This window comes from Erinaceus europaeus, chromosome 21, assembly GCF_950295315.1.
Source record: "Erinaceus europaeus chromosome 21, mEriEur2.1, whole genome shotgun sequence".
NCBI lineage: Eukaryota > Metazoa > Chordata > Mammalia > Eulipotyphla > Erinaceidae > Erinaceus > Erinaceus europaeus.
The window spans coordinates 11,711,952-11,729,802 of NC_080182.1; the positions used below are offsets into that span (position 1 = coordinate 11,711,952).

General features: G+C 42.5%; 1 protein-coding gene across 4 annotated transcripts in view; it reads right to left on the reverse strand.

The window, feature by feature from the left end:
* The window catches only part of WDR48 (WD repeat domain 48), a 49,797-nt gene that overhangs the window by 16,483 nt on the left and 15,463 nt on the right, over window positions 1–17,851 (reverse strand). For 3 of the 4 annotated variants that reach the window (XM_007517299.3, XM_060180403.1, XM_060180402.1), the window contains exons 3-11: window positions 16,251–16,329; window positions 15,018–15,100; window positions 14,773–14,902; window positions 12,567–12,655; window positions 12,081–12,182; window positions 5,224–5,448; window positions 4,812–4,886; window positions 3,833–3,935; window positions 2,630–2,727 (exon numbers count right to left, since the gene is read on the reverse strand). In XM_007517299.3, the coding sequence (XP_007517361.1) occupies window positions 2,630–2,727; window positions 3,833–3,935; window positions 4,812–4,886; window positions 5,224–5,448; window positions 12,081–12,182; window positions 12,567–12,655; window positions 14,773–14,902; window positions 15,018–15,100; window positions 16,251–16,329 (984 nt within the window). Of the gene's footprint in view, window positions 1–2,629; window positions 2,728–3,832; window positions 3,936–4,811; window positions 4,887–5,223; window positions 5,449–12,080; window positions 12,183–12,566; window positions 12,656–14,448; window positions 14,515–14,772; window positions 14,903–15,017; window positions 15,101–16,250; window positions 16,330–17,851 lie in introns of those variants that run through there. The other variant, XM_060180404.1, reaches the window with a different exon arrangement.

Consider the following 17,851-nt stretch of genomic DNA (forward strand, 5'->3'; position numbering starts at 1 on the left):
ATTCCCTAGCTACCAACCAGATATAGCTTCTGTAGTCTATGTACATGCCAACCATCTTGTGATCTGCTTACCCTTGATCTACAAGGCTTTCACACTCCTCTCCCCTCACTTGTCCTTCCTCCTAGAAAGGATCATGACTCAGACTTATCCCATCTACAAGCCTCAATGTAGTTCTTGGCACACGTAACTCATTCAATCCAGGAAAATGCTGTTCGACAAATACACCAACAATCAAGAGGGGCATTTATTTGTCAGAACAGTAAAAACAGAAGCTTTTTTTAAAAATATATTTTTTTTAGTTTTTATTTTTATTTATGTATTTATTCCCTTTTGCTGCCCTTGTTGTTTTATTGTTATAGTTATTGATGTCATTGTTGTTGGATAGGGCAGAGAGAAATGGAGAGAGGAGGGGAAGACAGAGAGGGAGAGAGAAAGAAGACACCTGCAGACCTGCTTCACTGCCTGTGAAGCGACTCCCCTGCAGGTGGGGAGCCGGGGCTCGAACCAGGATCCTTATGCCGGTCCTTGTGCTTGGCACTGTGTGTGCTTAACCTGCTGCGCTACCGCCCAACTCCCCTCTTTTTTTGCTTTTTTAAAAATTATCTTTATTTACTTATTGGATTGAGGCAGCCAGAAATTGAGAGGGAAGGGGGAGATAGAGAGGGACACCTGCAGCATTGCTTCAACACTCGTGGAGCTTTCCCCCTGCAGGTGGGGACTGGGGACTTGAACCAGGTCCTTGAGCATTGTAAGATGCACACTCATTTGGGTGTGCCACCACCCGGCTCCCGCAGACACATTTTTCAATCTGCCTGTAAATTCTTCAGTGTTATTTAGAATGGAAGGGCTTAATAACTGCCCACCATCTAAGAGAGAGAGTCATCGTAATATGAGGCAGAGTTCTGGCTGATGGCTATCGTAACAGTATTCTGTGAGTGCCACTGATCACGATTTAGTTACGTAGAGAGGAGAGAGATGGGTAACTGCAACTCTGCTTCACCATTTGTACCCTGCAGGTAGGGCTGGTGGGCTTGAACCCTGTTTCTTGCACATTATAGCATTATCATGTGCCACCACCTGGCTCCTTCCTCTCTGTTTCTTTGATTAAAAAAGGGAGAAAACAAAAATTTATTGGGAGTAGTGGAATCCAGTAGGCATGAAGTCTCAGGAAAAAATATGGGAGTGGTGGTAGATCTGACCAGATTCTTCACCAAGGAAGACACTCAGATGAACAACAGCATGTGAAGAAAAAAAAAAGCTCCATATCACCGACTATCACAGAAAAGCAAATGAAAACAACAAGGCAATACCACTTGACACCTGTGAGAACGCTGGAAATCAAACAGGACAGAAACAAGTGCTGGCTAGGATGTGAAGAAAAGGAACTTTTGGCGAGAATGTAAGTTGGTCCTGCCCCTGTGACCAAGTCTGGAAAGACCTCAGAACATTAAAAATGGACCTACTATATGACCCAGCAACTCCTTTGCTAGGTGTCTAGCTAAAGATCACAAGAATACCTATCTGAGGAGACGTCTGCAAACCTATACTCATTGTAGTGCTATTTGTAATAGCCAACATTTGAGAAAACTACAAATGTCGACGACAGATGAATTGCTAAGGGAGTTCTGGTATATATATACAACAGGAGACTACTTAGCTCTAAGAAACGGCAATGTATTCTCCTCTGGGATAAGCTGAATGGTACTTGAAGGAATCTTGTTAAATGAATTAAACCAGAAGAGAAAGGCAAATAAATAATAAATGATCTCATCCATCACGGGGGAAGTGAGTACAAAATTAGTTATGGTCTGTTGCAGTCGATCCAAGGACTCTAAAGGAGAGAAGACAGAAGGGGTTTGGGGACACAGTGTCCTAAGTTGCAACGTGTGCTGTGCCGACACCTGGCATGGGAAGATAGGATTGAACACCTATGATGACAACAGTCTTACAGAGCAATTATTTCCCCAGCAGAGTGATTTTAAAGAGATTCTAGTGGGTGAGGGGAGCTCAGTCTATCAGAGCATAGAAATGGCATGCCAGAGGTCCCGGGTTCAATTCCAGGCACCACCATGTGTCACAGGTGGGCAGTGTGTATTTGTCTTTCTCTCTCACAATCATTTTTTTGTTGATGGTGCCAGCGCTTTGCCACTCCAGGTTAACTGTTTCAGACAGACAGAGACAGACCGCATGTGTGCATGTATGCACGCGGGAGGAAACTAAAACCACTGCACCGGAGCTGTCTTTCATCTTTGCAGTGGGGCTGGGTTTGCACCTGACTGGGATGCATGGCAACACAGGTGCCTTTCCAGCTGAGCTATCATACCAGCCAGATAAATGCTTATTGCAAAAGCACTTACTCTTCAAATGAGGTATTTTGAATTTGCCTCATTTATACACACGAGAGCGCCACGAGACGGGGAGAGAGAAGCCAGAACACCACTCTAGTACATGTGCTGCTGGGAACTGAATCAGGAACTATGTCCCCATCTGCCTGTGATTAATTCTTAATTCAGATATCAATAGTCATTATTTTGGTTATCACACAATAAAATGGAAGACAAATGGAGGACATTCATGATCCAATTAACCTACACTTAATACAAAAAATAAATAAATAAAAGACACTTACCTTCAAGACATCCCAATATGCCACATTATTATTGGTGTCTTTGGTTAATATATGTCTTTTATCATTAAGGATGTGGCACTGAATAATACTAGCACCCCCTAGAGGAAGAGAAGAAAAGCCAAATGGTTAACAAGACAAACTTTTTTACTTTTAAGCCCACAGTCCAGTAGTCAATGTTTGCAGTAAAAGGGCACAAATCATTCTAGCTACCACGGAGGGGGTGGTAAATGCAAAGACTAAGTATAGTTGTCTCTAAAGCAATTTAAGGTCACAGGGAAACTGTCTGATTTCATTAACAGATTAAAAAAGACTCCTGAATTTTTGTTGCCCTTGTTTTATTGTTGTAGTTATTGTTGTCATCGTTGTTGGATAGGACAGAGAGAAATGGAGAGAGGAGGGGAAGACAGAGATGGGGAGAGCAAGACACCTGCAGACCTGCTTCACTGCTTGTGAAGTGACTTCTCTGCAGGTGGGGAGCTGGGGGCTCGAGTTGGGATCCTTATGTAACATAAATTCTTATCTTACTAAAAATAAGTCGGAGGTGCCAGGTAGTGGCGCACCTGTTTGAACGCACACATTACAGAGTGCAAGGACCCAGGTTCACGCCCCTGGTCCCCACCTGCAGGGGGAAAGCTTCATGATCAGTGCAACAGTGCTGCAGGTCTCTCTCTCTCGTCTTCCCCTCCCATCTTCTGTCCAAAAAAAAAAAAAAAAAAAAAAGTCAGGTTGGGGAGATGCACAGCAGTTTACGATGTAACTGACTTTCATGCCATAGGCTGAGGGGTCACAAGTCACAGGTTCAGTCCCCTGGCAATACCTAAAGCCAGAACTGAGCAGTGCTTTGGCCAAGACAAACAGTGTTCTGTCAATGTCAGATGACACTCAAAGAAACCATCTACTGCATGTGCGTGTGCATTTTCTGGTGCCAGGGTTTTCCGCTGGAGCTCTGTGTACATATGCTTCCACAGGTCCTGGCGGGCTCTTTATCTTTAAAGAGTGAGAGACAGAAAGAAGGAGACACACCACCCATCAGCCCCCACCCCCCACCCCCCGCCTGGTGCTCCCATGTGGCGTCTGGGCCTCAAGTCACATCTCTGCCCGTGGTCAAGCATGTGCTCTACCAGGTGAGCAATCGTCTGGTCACCTCATCTCTTACTTTCTGCCAACCTCAATAAAAAGTACAATACTTTCCAATGCTCTTACCTTTAATAACCTGGTCAGGCTGTGTGCAAAGGGGGGTTATGGGATTTGTACAGTCATTGTCATAATCTCCAGAAGCTCTAAAGTTATGAATTCCCTTCAGTGTCTAAAGGAACAAAATTATTTAGTCATTTTGTGTTTATAAAAAACTTGGCCAATCTGTTCAAAAGTGGGAAAAAAGCATATGAGAGAAACATAGGAGACAAATTAAACAATAATAGGCAAAAAATACTAAGTCACAAAGTACTGTTCTCTGGTAATTTAGAACAAAAAAATGACGAAGGTGAATACTAGGTAGGATTTCAGGTAAAATTATTTTGATCTTAAGTTGGGAGAAATAAATTTCAATACGACACATGACATTTTTTTTACAAGCATAGAGAAAGACCACTTGATCTGCATATAAAACAGGAATAAACACAAAAACTTTCTTTTCTGTTGTCTACAAACAGACTGGGAGCCAAAAAAATTCAAATGTTTAAATGATATTTACGACTTAAGAGGACTTCCAACTACTTCCCCATGTCTCCTCTAATCCTCTTCCTACTCTTCAGAGAGAAGGAACCTGAAGGCAAACTGTTTTGCTTTCTCTCATGTTTAGAAAAAACAAAATCCCAGCACGTTTTTCTGCCGAGCTGGTAGTTAAGACTGCCTACTTTCAAACCAGGCTTCATGAGATGAGAAACACTGTTCGTACTGAATGGTGTTTTATTAGAAACAGATGCTAAGCACACCCCACCCCACCCGACCCCACACCCGTGGTTTAGCCTGTCTTCTGACTCCGAAGTCAGTATCTTCATTTCTATCATTATCTTCATTTTAATATAGCCCTTAGGATTAGAAGGGCTGTCACATTTCTGCCCTTCACAGTACAAAAGCACACAAAGGACAGCACTGACCACTTGCTGCTGGTCTCTGGCAGGTGTGTGATGATGGACGCATGCTTATAAAGCTTCGCCAGGTTACACTGCGGCTGACTTACCCACTTATTTACTGTGGACTTTGTTGATGCGACCCAGATTGCAGGAGGGGGATCAGCGGATCTGTCAAGCTCCATCTGGAAGCCAAGGACAAGAACAGTGTTTTGCAGACTGGTGACTGGCAAGGGCTAGCTATACATGTCATCAAATAGCAATTCCTTTATTCCATAAGGGTGTGCTGACTATATCAGGGTGTGAGTGAGGGTAAAGACATTCACAGCCCAATAAATATCTTTTTTTAAAAAAGATCCAAGAAGTCACTTTTTTTTTTTCTGATCACTAACAAAAATGTAAACAAACAAACAAAAAGTTTAAACAAGCTCAGTGTAACTGGATTCATGTCTTTAACACAGATTTAACTGCATTTGGCCAGCACAGGCCGCCTTAATCACAAAGCTAGAACATCAGACATACCTTGAGAATGGGTGCTTTTTCTTCACAGATTAGCACACGGATGTCAGGGTTCCTTAGGTCTGTACAATAAATCTTCCTGTCCCTGCCCCCAGAGTACACATGTGTGAAGGCGTCATTGACTTGCAGAGCCCAAACTCCTTCATCGTGGACTCGGTATGTTGCTATACATCTCTGCTGGCCAAGGGACCAAAGGCGAATCGTCCCATCAGAGCTGCCAGAAAGGCACTAGGAATAATAAAAACAATCAAGGTTAGAAACCTGTCAAAAAGTTCTTGCTTTCAGATGCTACCATGATTCCATCCTGACTCCTCTGGGCAGAAAGCCTCACTAATGTGTCCTGGAACCTCTCCAGAGCTCTGGTTCACTAGGGAAAGACAGAAACAGGCTGGAGGTATGGATTCATCTGTCAATGCCCACGTCCAGTGGAGAAGCAACTACACAAGCTACAAGTCCTACCTTCTGCGCCCCCCAAACAACCTTGATCCATATTCCCAGTGGGGTAGAAGTGATAGAAGGAAGAGGACAAGAGGGCTTTGAACTCCAGCTCCATCAGGACCCAGAGAGAGAGGAGGAAAAGGCGAGGGACATATGGAGGTCGTAATGGTGTCATTAGTGGCTTAAAGGAGAAGGGAAGACTAAAGAAGAAAAAGGGGGGCAATTATGTATAAATGCAGACAGGTGTAGTTGGCTGGCCCATGTTTGCAACCTTAGGGGAACTGCTGTGGCTTGCAGTGGGGAGACTGAAGATTCAGAACTCTGTTGGTGGAAATGGTGTGAAACTATACCCCTGATGACATGTAATTCTATAAATCAATATTAAATCACTAATAAAAAAAAAGTTCTGGCTTTCCTGGACTTTGTACTTATTAGTCTCTCTCTCCTCCTATCCCTCTCATTAATAAATGAATACATAAAATATTTAAAGAGAGACAGAGACAGAATGAATGAATCAGACATCACTCTGGTACATGTGCTGCCAGGATCGAATTCAGGACCTCATGCTTGAAAGTTCAATGCTTTATCTACTGCGCCACCTCCCGGACCACCAGCCAGCGCCTCTCTTAACTCCACACTAGCAAATACACCTCTAGCTGTCCTGCCTCTGACCAGGGTTTGCAAGGAACAAGCACCACAGGCTGAAATGGCCAGAGCAACAAGATCCAGCAGAGGATATTTTTAAGTGAAACTGCTGCTGGCGTCTCTACTCAAGAGGCCCGCTGCCTACCAGAAAATACTGTAGCCAGGGGATTCTGCCCCTGAGGGAGATGGAGTTTGAAGGCAGCTCAACCACGGAATGTACTGTACAAGGCCAGTGGTTCTCAGAATGAGTTCCCAGCAGCATCAGAGCCCCTGGAAATGTGTTAGGCATAGAACAAGGGTCCAGGGTGAGGTGGGGGGGAACACCTTGTAAAGTGTACTCATTACCACGTGCCAGGACCTGGGTTCAAGCCCTGGTCCCAACCTGCAGGGGGAAAGCTTTATGAGTGGTGCTACAGTGTAGCAGAGGTGTCGCTCTTTCTCTCACATCTGTAAAAGCAAGCAAACAAAAAACTATTCCCAGGCTCTGTCTTGGCCTAATGAGGCAGAAATTTTGGCAGGACCAGCAGTCTGTCCTTTACCAGGGTCTCTAGGTGACGATGGTACACAGAGTTTAACAAGCACTTCACGAGGCCAGCGAGCCTCTGAGGGCTCTCAGTCACACCTCCATCTCCTCCTGTTGTATGCTTTACATTGGTTGGGTCTAGCTCTCCCCCGTCAGGAAAATTGGTTTAGTCCTGCTAGTTTCGCAGGCCCGCTTGTCCCCGCCCCAGAGAACCCCGACAGAGTTCGAGACTTCTTGGCGCCGCCATGTGAGAAGGATGCAGGAGAGTTCTGTTTGGTATTAGTTTGGGTTAGTTTATGAATAGTTGTTTGTGAATAAAGAAATACAGCTTCCCGGCCCAGCCGCGTGTCTCTGGTCGTCTCTGTTACCCGCCCGTGAAGCCAGCCCGGATAAAACAACTAACTTTAAATAAATAAATAAATAAACAAACAAACAAACCAAAGGGACTATATCAAACTGAAAAGTTTTTGCACTGAAAAGGGCACCACATCCAGACAGAAAGACACCCAACAGCAATGGGAGATCTTTATACAACACACACCTGACAAAGGGGTAATAACCAAAACACATAAAGAGCTCAGCAAGCTTAATACCAAAATAAAACAAAAACAAACAAATAAACAAACAAAAAACAAGCAACCCCATTAGAAAATGAGGCCTGGACCTGGATAGACATTTTACCGAGGAAGAGATCCAGAGGGCCAAGAAATATGAGAAGGTGCTTGAAGTCACTGATCATCAGAGAAATGCAAATAAAGACAACAGTGAGATACCACTTTACACCTGTGAGAACATCATACACCAGAAAGGACAGAAATGACAAATGTTGGAGATGACGTGGAGAAAAAGCGACACTTTTGCAGTGCTGGTGGGAGTGCAAGATGGTCCAACCACTGTGGAAAGCAGTCTGGAGACTTCAGCACACTAGAAAGTGACTTATCCTGCAACCCAGCAATTCCTCTCCTGGGAATATACCATAGGGAAACAGAAACACCGACCAGAAGAGATCTATGCAGACCTATGTTGATAGCAGCACAGTTTGTAATTGCTAGAATCTGGAAGTAACCCAGATGAACAACATCAGATGAGTGGCTAACAAGATTGTGGTATATGTACACGATGGAATACTACTCAGTTGTCAAAAATGATGGAGTCATTTCCTTTGTGTCTTCTTGAATGAAACTTGAAGACATCATGTTAAGTAAGATAAGCCAAAAGGAGAAGAACAAACGCTGACTGATCTCACTAATAAGCAGAACTTAACTTTTGGGGAAATGAAGGGAAAGAAGTGAAATGTGGACTGGACAAGGTGTATTGTATCAAAGCAAAAGACTGTGGGAGAGGTAGGGGAGAGATGAGTTCTCCACTGTAAACTAAGTTCACAAAAGGAAAAGAGCATATGCAGCTTTCAGGAATATTAAGAGTTTATTGTTGGGGTTGGGTGGTGATGCACCCAGTAGAGCGCACACATTACCATATACAAGGGTCCAGGTTCAAGCCCCTGTCCCCACTTGTTGGGCCAAGCCTGATGACCAGTGGGGCAGCGCTTCAGGAGTCTCTCCTTCAGTCTCTCTCTCCCTCTCAAAAAAAGAATCTACTGACAAGCCCGTGACTTGCCATGACCTTTAGATCTCTGGGCATATATATTTGCGTGAACATTCTCTCAGAAACCCCACAAGCTGCCAGGAGTATCAGTGGCTTAGACACCCACTCCAGCCAGTTCACAAGGGAACCAAGAGATTGACAGTAAAAGTGTCAGGAATAAAGTCATAAAAAGAGCCCCAACATTCATATGGGAGAAATGTGGCCATCATGTGGGGAGAGGCCAAGGAAGGACTTCCTATTCTAGGGAGAGATGCTACCAGGAGGTGGCAACCAGTCTGCAAAGTCTTGATGAATCAGACCGTACGTAGCCTTGCATCTACAGAGTCCAGATCTGATGACTTTAGGATAAGGAAGGCAGAGATGGGGGGCTGGACTGCTGAAAGCAGATGAAGAAACAGAGTTCTATCAACCCTGTATAGAGCATAAAAACATCTTTGACACTAGCTGGTATTCTAACACTCATACTCTCTAGCGATCACTCCACCCCTTTTTTGCAATCAGGGTTAGTGCTAAGTTTCCACCATTCCAGGTGGCCATTTCTTTTTCTTTTTGACAGAGGGTGAAGACAGAGAAAGAGGGACACCTGTCACACTGTCCACTGCTCATGAAGTTTCTTCCCCTGCAGGTGGGGGTGGGGGCTTGCACCGAGGTCCTTGTGCCTGGTAAAGTGTGTGCTCCACCGAGGGAGCCCCTCCCAGTCCTGAGAGTAAACCCCGTTGAAGTACAGCGCTGACAAACTTCTTTGCCCTACTACGTGATTGTACAGTTAAAGGCTGGCTGTTTTGTAGGAGCTCTAGCGCCTACCTACTATTTTGAAGAAGCCAGAGGAATCATCCAATCATTTTCCACTGTCTCCACGCTGACACTGAATAAATAGGGAGACCCCTTCATTAGGTGGTGATTCCAGAATGAGGACAGTGGGCCCCAAATGGTTCTGCTGAATCAAACGCAAGGCACAGATTTTTGTGGCCATGATCATACTCTTGTGCTTCTGCTAATGGAATGGCAAGACCAGGCCACTCTTGACCTGCACAGCTGCTCCTGGGATGTTGACTCCTACACGTGACCGCCCACAGAAAGCACTCAAAGGCCAGGTGGGTCAGGGAAGAGTGGCCACATGTCCCGAAACCTCCAGACACCTGCCAGGACTTGTAGTACCAGCGAAATCTGTGAGTGACCCAGAAGGATATGACTGATTCAAACCAAGATCGCAGCTTGTCCCAGCTCCTTGAGCAACCGCCTGAGCCCAGGGAAGAAAAGAAAAGTCTGCTTAGCAATGCTGGCACAAATTCAGACTGCAATGACCTTCAGCAGGAAGATTTGCTAAATGTAAAGGATTAGCCAAAACAAAGGATCCTGGGATCCATTAGTCTATTCCACATCATTCTACCCCAGATCTCCGACTCGAAGTGCCATCAGAGAGCCTAAGTTAGAAACTTGTTGGGCAGCTCTGCAGGATGCAATATATGTATTCCAATAATGTTACGCCAGTAACTAATAACTATCTCTTTCACATTTAGAGAGCTCAAGAGCCAGTCAGGCTTCTTTCACAGATAATGAGGAGTTAATACGCACTTGTTTTGCTGTCAATTCTCTAGTGCAAACATGAGGTGTCACCGGGAGTGAAATTTACACTGAGTTGATAATTGCGAATAAGGGGGAAAAATGGATGGAGGAGAAACTCAAGGAAGGAAACTGCTTGTTCCGAGTAAGGCTGCCAGTCCGTTTTTCCCCACAGTGCTACATCACTGTCCCCTTTATGGTTTTTTTTTTTAAATTGTTTCATTAGGGAAATAATGACTTCAAAGACAATCACTGCCACATGGGTGTTATTTCTATTTTTTCCATGACAGCTGCCTGCATACCACTCCCACCACCAATTTAAGTCCTCCTGCACCATCAAGCGCTCATCCCAAAGCTCACTTGCCTTTGCTTATAGAGCAGGTGAAGTGCACTTCTAAGTGTTATGTAATATTTATTTACCAGACACTGCTCACTTATGGTGGTGCAGGGGACTTGAACCTGAGACCTTTAATGTCTCAGACATGAAGGGATGAAAGGATTTTTTTTTTTTTAAAAAAAAAGACTATTTATTAATTAATGAGAAAGATAGGAGGACAGAGAGAAAGAACCAGACATCACTCTGGTACATGTACTGCTGGGGACTGAACTCAGGACCTCATGCTTGAGAGTCCAGTGCTCCAGTGCACCACCTCCCAGACCACAAAGGCTTTTTTTTTTGTTTTGTATAACCATTACGCTATTTCCCCCACCCCCTCGTGAGGTATTTAAGTCACATTGGGTAGCAGCACATTCAAACTGTTTATGCAAGAAGTAAGGCATGGATGTAGCAGGTAGGAGGAGCTTAAAGCAAGTCTACAGACAAGCCCATAGCACCCTCTTCTGGAGACTGTCATTTCTGCAACACCCACTTCCTGGCAGGCTCTTCTAGATCATGTGATCCAGACTAATACTGGGCAAAGCTACTACAAGACCTGGGTAACCATCTTAAGTGTGGTCTGACAGTTACATTGCAAACAGCAGGGAGCTGCATGCACTGGACTTCTTTCACTTACATGAAAATGGGGTTGCAAAGAAACCAAAAAGCTCTAGAAAATGTCAGTGCTTACAAAAAGCTTACTACTTCTAGTCCTCTTAGCCAAGCTACCAACTAAACATTATGACCCCCTCTTTGCAGATGACCGCATTAAGGATTAGTAAAGTGAAGTCCTCTTCTCAGGATCACGTCACATTAACAGTTAGGTTCTTCCACATTTCCAAAGACCTGCACAGACACCTTTAACTGGCCTGGTTCTGAAAAATGATTTTCCTCTCCTTGGCTAGTTTTAAAAATCTTCATTTAACTTCTCAACTAAGGTTCCTCTAATTCCTTCATGATATAATTTCCACAGAAGTGACAAGTTTGAAGGTGTTTCTCACCTCAGCATCTTCCTACTCTTTTGTTAACCTCAGTCAAAATCAGTTCTCATCAGCTCTGGACTTATTCCTGCTCTCTGGGGAAAAAAAAATGGCTGGGGGGGGGTAACAGGGGCACATGGTATGCCAGAAAATAAAATGGTGCTAAGTTTTCCCTTTGTTTGTATTATCTATACTGATGAAAAGATATCTTTCCACTGCTACAGAGTAGTTGTTTATAAGTCATAACTTACTAGATTATGTCCAATCAAATGTTTCTTTGGAACAGTGCTCCCAAGAACTAAGGTAGATAACTAAGTTTATAGACTGCATTTACATAGTCCTTACTGACAAGATATGACCTAAAGTCGGACCAGTGTGCGGAAGGACTGGCAGTCAGCTTTTACATAGACATCATATAAACACACACACACACACACATATAAACATCATATAAACATGTATATTTAGCATATACGCATCAGAGTTGTAAATACTCAGCTGCATTGGAATGATTCTATGAAGTTGCTTGCTTTGCCTTTATTTAAAATTTATTCAAATAGAGTAGTTCTAAAATAGTCAATTGAACTTTTTAAGTATTTACAATTAGACCAGAATTGGTAGTATCTGTGGCTTTTGGTGCAAATTAACCTAAGCAAGAACATACAAAGTCAGGACACTTCTGCCGTGTGAAATTTCTGAGAAGGCCACAGATCCAAATGAATTTGCATACCTGGGTGCCATCTCTGTTCAACAACAGTGCTTTCACATTATCTGTGTGGCCTTTCAACTTCATTAGTTTTGCACATGTCCGTGGGTCCCAGACCCTTAGAACCTGCAAAATTTAACAAAATATTTTATAAACTGAGCATGTGTGTGAGCAAATGTAAATAACATGACTTTTATAGGCCCAAGGAACTACTGCTTCTGCCAGTGGACACTGTCTTTTTTAACTATGAAACCTTTATAATAGGGGGAGGGGGGAAACAGCAAGCAAATCTCTCTCACCTATACCCCTTTCATACTCCCTCCATCTCCAGCCTCACAGTAATTATATATCAGTAATTATATGGCAATACTCCTATTTATTCAAACAAAAGCTCTCTTTCAGCACCAGCCAGGCAAAACAAGTCTTTATATTCACTAATTACATGTATCAAATTACTTTGGCTTCTTTGTTTCACAGTGTTAAAATACATTCTCTGTGTTGCCCCCTTACCTTCTCAGTGGACCCTGACACAATGATTGTTCCCAGCTGATTCATTGCCAGGCTGTAAATGGAATCTTTGTTCCCACTTAAAGAAGAAGCTATCAAGGATAAATAAAACTAAATGTTAACAATATCACCAGCTGTTTAGCAGACAGTAAAAACTGTTAAGTCTACTTACTTTACATAATCTTATTTTTATTTTTTTTAAAGATTTTATTTATTTATGAGAAAGACAGGAGGAGAGAGAAAGAACCAGACATAACTCTGGTACATATGCTGCTGGGGATCGAACTCGGGACCTCATGCTTGGGAGTCCAAAGCTTTACCACTGCGCCACCTCCCGGACAACCATAATCTTATTTTTATTAGTGCTTTGAGAAGGAAAGTCTATTCATCATGGAGAAAATTGCAAATAATACTATTATCAAAATTTCTTTCTTGATTTCAGTATACAGAAATGTTCAACAAATACTTATTAAACTGGATCGCTCTCTCATTTATTTATTTGTGTATTTTTTTCTTTATTGGGGGATTAATGTTTTACAGTAGCCAGTAAATACAATAATTTGTACATACATAACATTTCTCAGTTTTCCACATGACAAGTCAACCCCCACTAGGTCCTCTGTCATCCTTTTCCAGGACCTGTACTCTCCCCTCCCCACCCACCCCAGTGTCTTTTACTATGGTGCAAACACCAACTCCAGGCCAGGTTGCTCTCTCATTTAAAAAACTACCCACAGCAGAAATATAGCCAGAGACATACACGGAATAATAAAAATAACGAGTATGCCCAAACTCACTACTATTCAAATGAAACAAAGCACTATTTTCAGCTATCAACTCAGACAAAACAAAATGCTATTTCCTAATTCTGAAAAGAATTACAGTAAAGTAGCACCCGCACGTGTTACTTGTGGGATGGTAGTTTGGTACAACTTTTTGGGAAGAAGACTGGGCAGTAGTGGCAAGAACCATGTTCACATCCTTGGATTGAAGTGAAAAAAGCTAGAAACAAAGCTGGATGATCTTAAGTTTTACAATTAAAAAAAACCTAAGCAAACACACTGAAAAGTTCTGAGTAAAGGAGTTATTACATATAAAGTGTTTAGACGAGTTACTGTATCAACAGTATCCCATAAAAGTTAACTACTGTTATTTCTGTAACCACTGAGAAATAACTGATATGGCCTTTTAAACAGTTCTAAGTAGGTTGTAGCTGATGCTCAGCCTGTACCACTACGAATGCCTGGTCTCCAACCTTGAGCCAATTCTGCACTTTCTGCTTTGCTTGTTTTTCTCAGTGTTTTTTGAGACAGCTCTTATGTCTGTAAAGATGCAGACAGACATATATCACAAGAGAACCAACATGAGCCACCTGTTAATCACCGAGATAGTGTATGGGCAGAAAAATCAAGAAGAACAATGGGGAATAGTGTTTAGACATGTTTCCACGGGTAAAAGGGGTAACAAAATTCAAGAGATTATAAATACCAAGACCATATCATGAACTTCTTGGTCAGGCTTGGCCAAAAATGTGTTTCTAGAAGTCTCTTTTGACATCTGATCTAGAACTCTAGTAGTCTGAAACAAACAGATTAAATTTCAAATCCAGATTTCTATGGGTCTGTTCTGGTAATTTGAGATGTCTTAGTTGATGAGATAGCACTGCTGTAAACCTACTGTGAGTATCTGAATTCTCTTTTAGAAGTACCCTAAACTCCTAGGACTATTTTGGAATTGTTTGGTTTCTTTAAAGCTAATGTGAAAGAATCCTATAAAATAAGTACTGAGAACATTTACTTTCTTTCCTCTGGGCATTTTCTGTCCTGGCCATTCACTCACAGGCTCTTAATATTCAGAAACACTTTTAAAAGTCAAAACTGCCTACTTTGTCAGGCAATGACCACTTCCATCAATAATATCTGCTGAGAGTGTGGCTCTGGGCCAGGCAATGCTGTGGGAGATACAAAGTAAGGTAAGACTCTTCTGTGCTGCAGAATTTAGACCTTAGCCGGGGAGCTAAAACATGCATATACACACATAAGCAACCTCAAAATATGAACCGCTGTCTTGATACATAAGATTTATCAACGATAAGCCATTCTTTATTTGTCAGTTTGGATGACTTTCAAAAGATTCTTATGTGCCACCTGCGCTTAACCCGCTGTGCTACAGCCCGACTCCCAAAAGATTCTTTTACAAAAAAACTTACTTGTGACAGTGTTATTTGAGGCAGTCAATGCTGTTAGAGTGTTCACATCCCACAGGAATATTTGTCTGTCCAGACCAGCTGATGCTACCAGTTCTTTATCCTTGGCATATGCTAAGGCCTTGACATAATCCTGAAACAGCACACACACTATGAACTTCTCTGTCCATCAGTAAGAGAATGAGTCATATAAATTGCTTAGACCCTGCCATTACACTAATGACACGGAACTAGGTTAGTTGTTGTACCTTATGTGTCCTTAATGTTGACATGCAAAATCCCTTATGTGCGTTCCACACTTTTACAGTTGTGTCAGAAGAGGCAGATATTACTGTAGGTACAAAAGAACCGACAGACTCCTTAGTAAGATGACTTACTAGAGGACTTAATCTTGAAACAACAATTCAAACTAATGATCATATACACAACACACAATCTATTATATTCTACTGTTGACTGTAAACCATTAATCCCCAATAAAGAAATAAAAAAAATGATTTCAAACATCTGTTTTTGTTCGTTCATAAACAAACACATACACACATGGCCTAAAAGCACTCTAGAACATACTGCATTCTATCTCTCCTTTTTTAATAGACAGGCCTCCTTTTAATGTTATAGCTGATGACTGAGAACTTTCTCTAATAACACTGCAAATCTAAAATATGGATCTTACCATAATAAGACAGATATTAATAAGGCTAGAAATACTGTATGAATCTGAATGCAGGCAAAGCTAATTGTTTATGAGGACAATGCTTTGGGGCCAGAAGCAGTAATTGACAGTGTGGCACATGGGGGTTTCTGGGAATCTGTTTCTTGCTATGAAGAGTCACGTTGTGAATTAGCGAAGTGAACTAAGATATCCAGGTATATATATTCTCATGATGTAGTTTTTTTGGTAAATCCTACTTATTTATTTGATAAGTGAGATTGACAGGGGGAAGAGGACAGAGAGAGGGGGAGAGAGACAGAGAGCCCTGTAGCACTATTTCACCACTCATGAAGTTTCCTCTCTGCAGGTTTGGCTGGGGGCTTGAACCCAGGTCTTTGTGCCTGGGAATATGTGTGCTCAGCCAGGCCCACCACTGCCAGGCCTGTATATTTTTATATTAATGGCACACTTCGATAATGGAAAATGTATCATACTGAATAGCATCCAAAAAATACTTACATGCTACCTCACCAGAGTACCTTGGAACCCAACCTCTCTAGACCCCTGTCTCACTAGGGAAAGATGGGAACAGACTGGGGTATGGATCCACCTGCCAATGCCCACGTCCAGTGGAGAAGCAATTACAGAAGCCAGACCTCCCACCTTCTGCACCCAATAAAGACCCTGGGTCCATGCTCCCATAAAGAATAGAAAAACTTCCAATGGAGGGGATGGGATATGGAACTCTGATGATGGGAACTGTATTCCTCTTATCCTATGGTCTTGTTGATCATTATTAAATCAATAATAAAAAAAAAATACTTACGTGTTTTCCCATTACAACAGAGTACAATGTCATTTACCCAATCTGTGTGGTGTTCCATAGACGCAATATACGGGTCTTGCTGAGATGAAAAGAAAAATCATGAAACTGTTAACAGTTTATATTAAGATGAGAAAATATATCAAAAATTTGTTTTGAGGTTTTTTTTTTTGTCACCAGCATTATAGTTGGAGCCTGGTACCTATATCACTCTACTATGCTCCCATGGTCATTTTTTTCTTTTTTTGTAGAAAGCCAGAAACAGAGAGAAACCTAAAGAGACAGAGAGATGTGAGACACCTGCAGCACTGTTCTACCACTTGTGAAGTTTCCCCCTGCAGGTAGAGACCAAGGTCTTGAACTCGGGTCCTCAGGCATGGTAATGTTGAGTGCTCTCCTGGGTGAGCTACCACCTGGCCCCTTGGAGCTTCACTACTCAAAGACTGGGTTTCCAGGACACATGCTTATTCACCTCTATGTCTTCTGGATGAGAAGGCAACCATGGGCACTGGGTGTGACACAGACGTGGCCCCCAAAGGGGTTTACTAAAAGAACAGGACGTGAACATCTAGATCTGCAGACTGAGGGGTGGGGGGGTTTGACTCAGGGGTGAAGACTCCCAGCAGACACAGGGGTAAAGACAAGGCTACTGACTGTGGTAAGGAGTCTAGCTAACTGTGAGGAAGATGAACATTTCTGTTTCTAGGATCCGAATGCTGTGCTTACTTTTGGAATGAGATGTTTTTCTCATGGCATCTACAGTTTCTTTGGAGAAGAAATGGAGGCCAAGAGCTGTAGAAATACCACCCATGTCACCATTTCCACTTAGTACCTTGAGATCTTCTATTCCTTTAGCCTGGTCTAATCACCAGAAGAAGGTCTTTAATAGAAAAGTATTTAGTCACACTCTACACTGAGACAGGTAAGTTTGAATCACTTTATGGGTAACAAGAACAGCTCTCTGGGAGTCGGGCGGCAGCACAGTGGGTTAAGCGCAGGTGGCGCAAAGCACAAGGACCCGCGTAGGATCCCCAAAGCCCCCAGCTCCCCACCTGCAGGGGAGTCGCTTCACAGGCGGTGAAGCAGGTCTGCAAGTGTCTGTCTTTCTCTCCCTGTCTTTCCCATCTGTCTCCATTTCTCTCTGCCCTATCCAACAACAACAATATCAGTAACAACAATAATAACTACAATAAAACAAGGGTAACAAAAGGGAATAAATATAAAAAAAAAACAAAAAAACAAAAACAAAAACCAAGAACAGTTCTCTACAAGTCTATTTGAGAAATGATACTATTCAATTTTTATCCTAAAATGGAGACCAGAAAAAAAAAAGATTTGAGAGTAAGTTAGATATTTTTCTAGGCTAATCCCTGTGTATGTTCTATTTCTTCTTTTTTTGTGTGTGTAGCTGAAGTCTTGTGTATGATTTCACTACTCTGTGCTACTTTTTCATTGAGAGAGAAAGAGAGAGACAGGCAGAGAGAAAAGAAACCCAGACTGTTCTCTGATGCCACAGCACTTCCGACGTGGTGCTAGGTCTTGAACCTATACTGTACACACAGCAAGGCCTGCAACCAGTGAGCTATCTCAAGTTAAGGAAGACA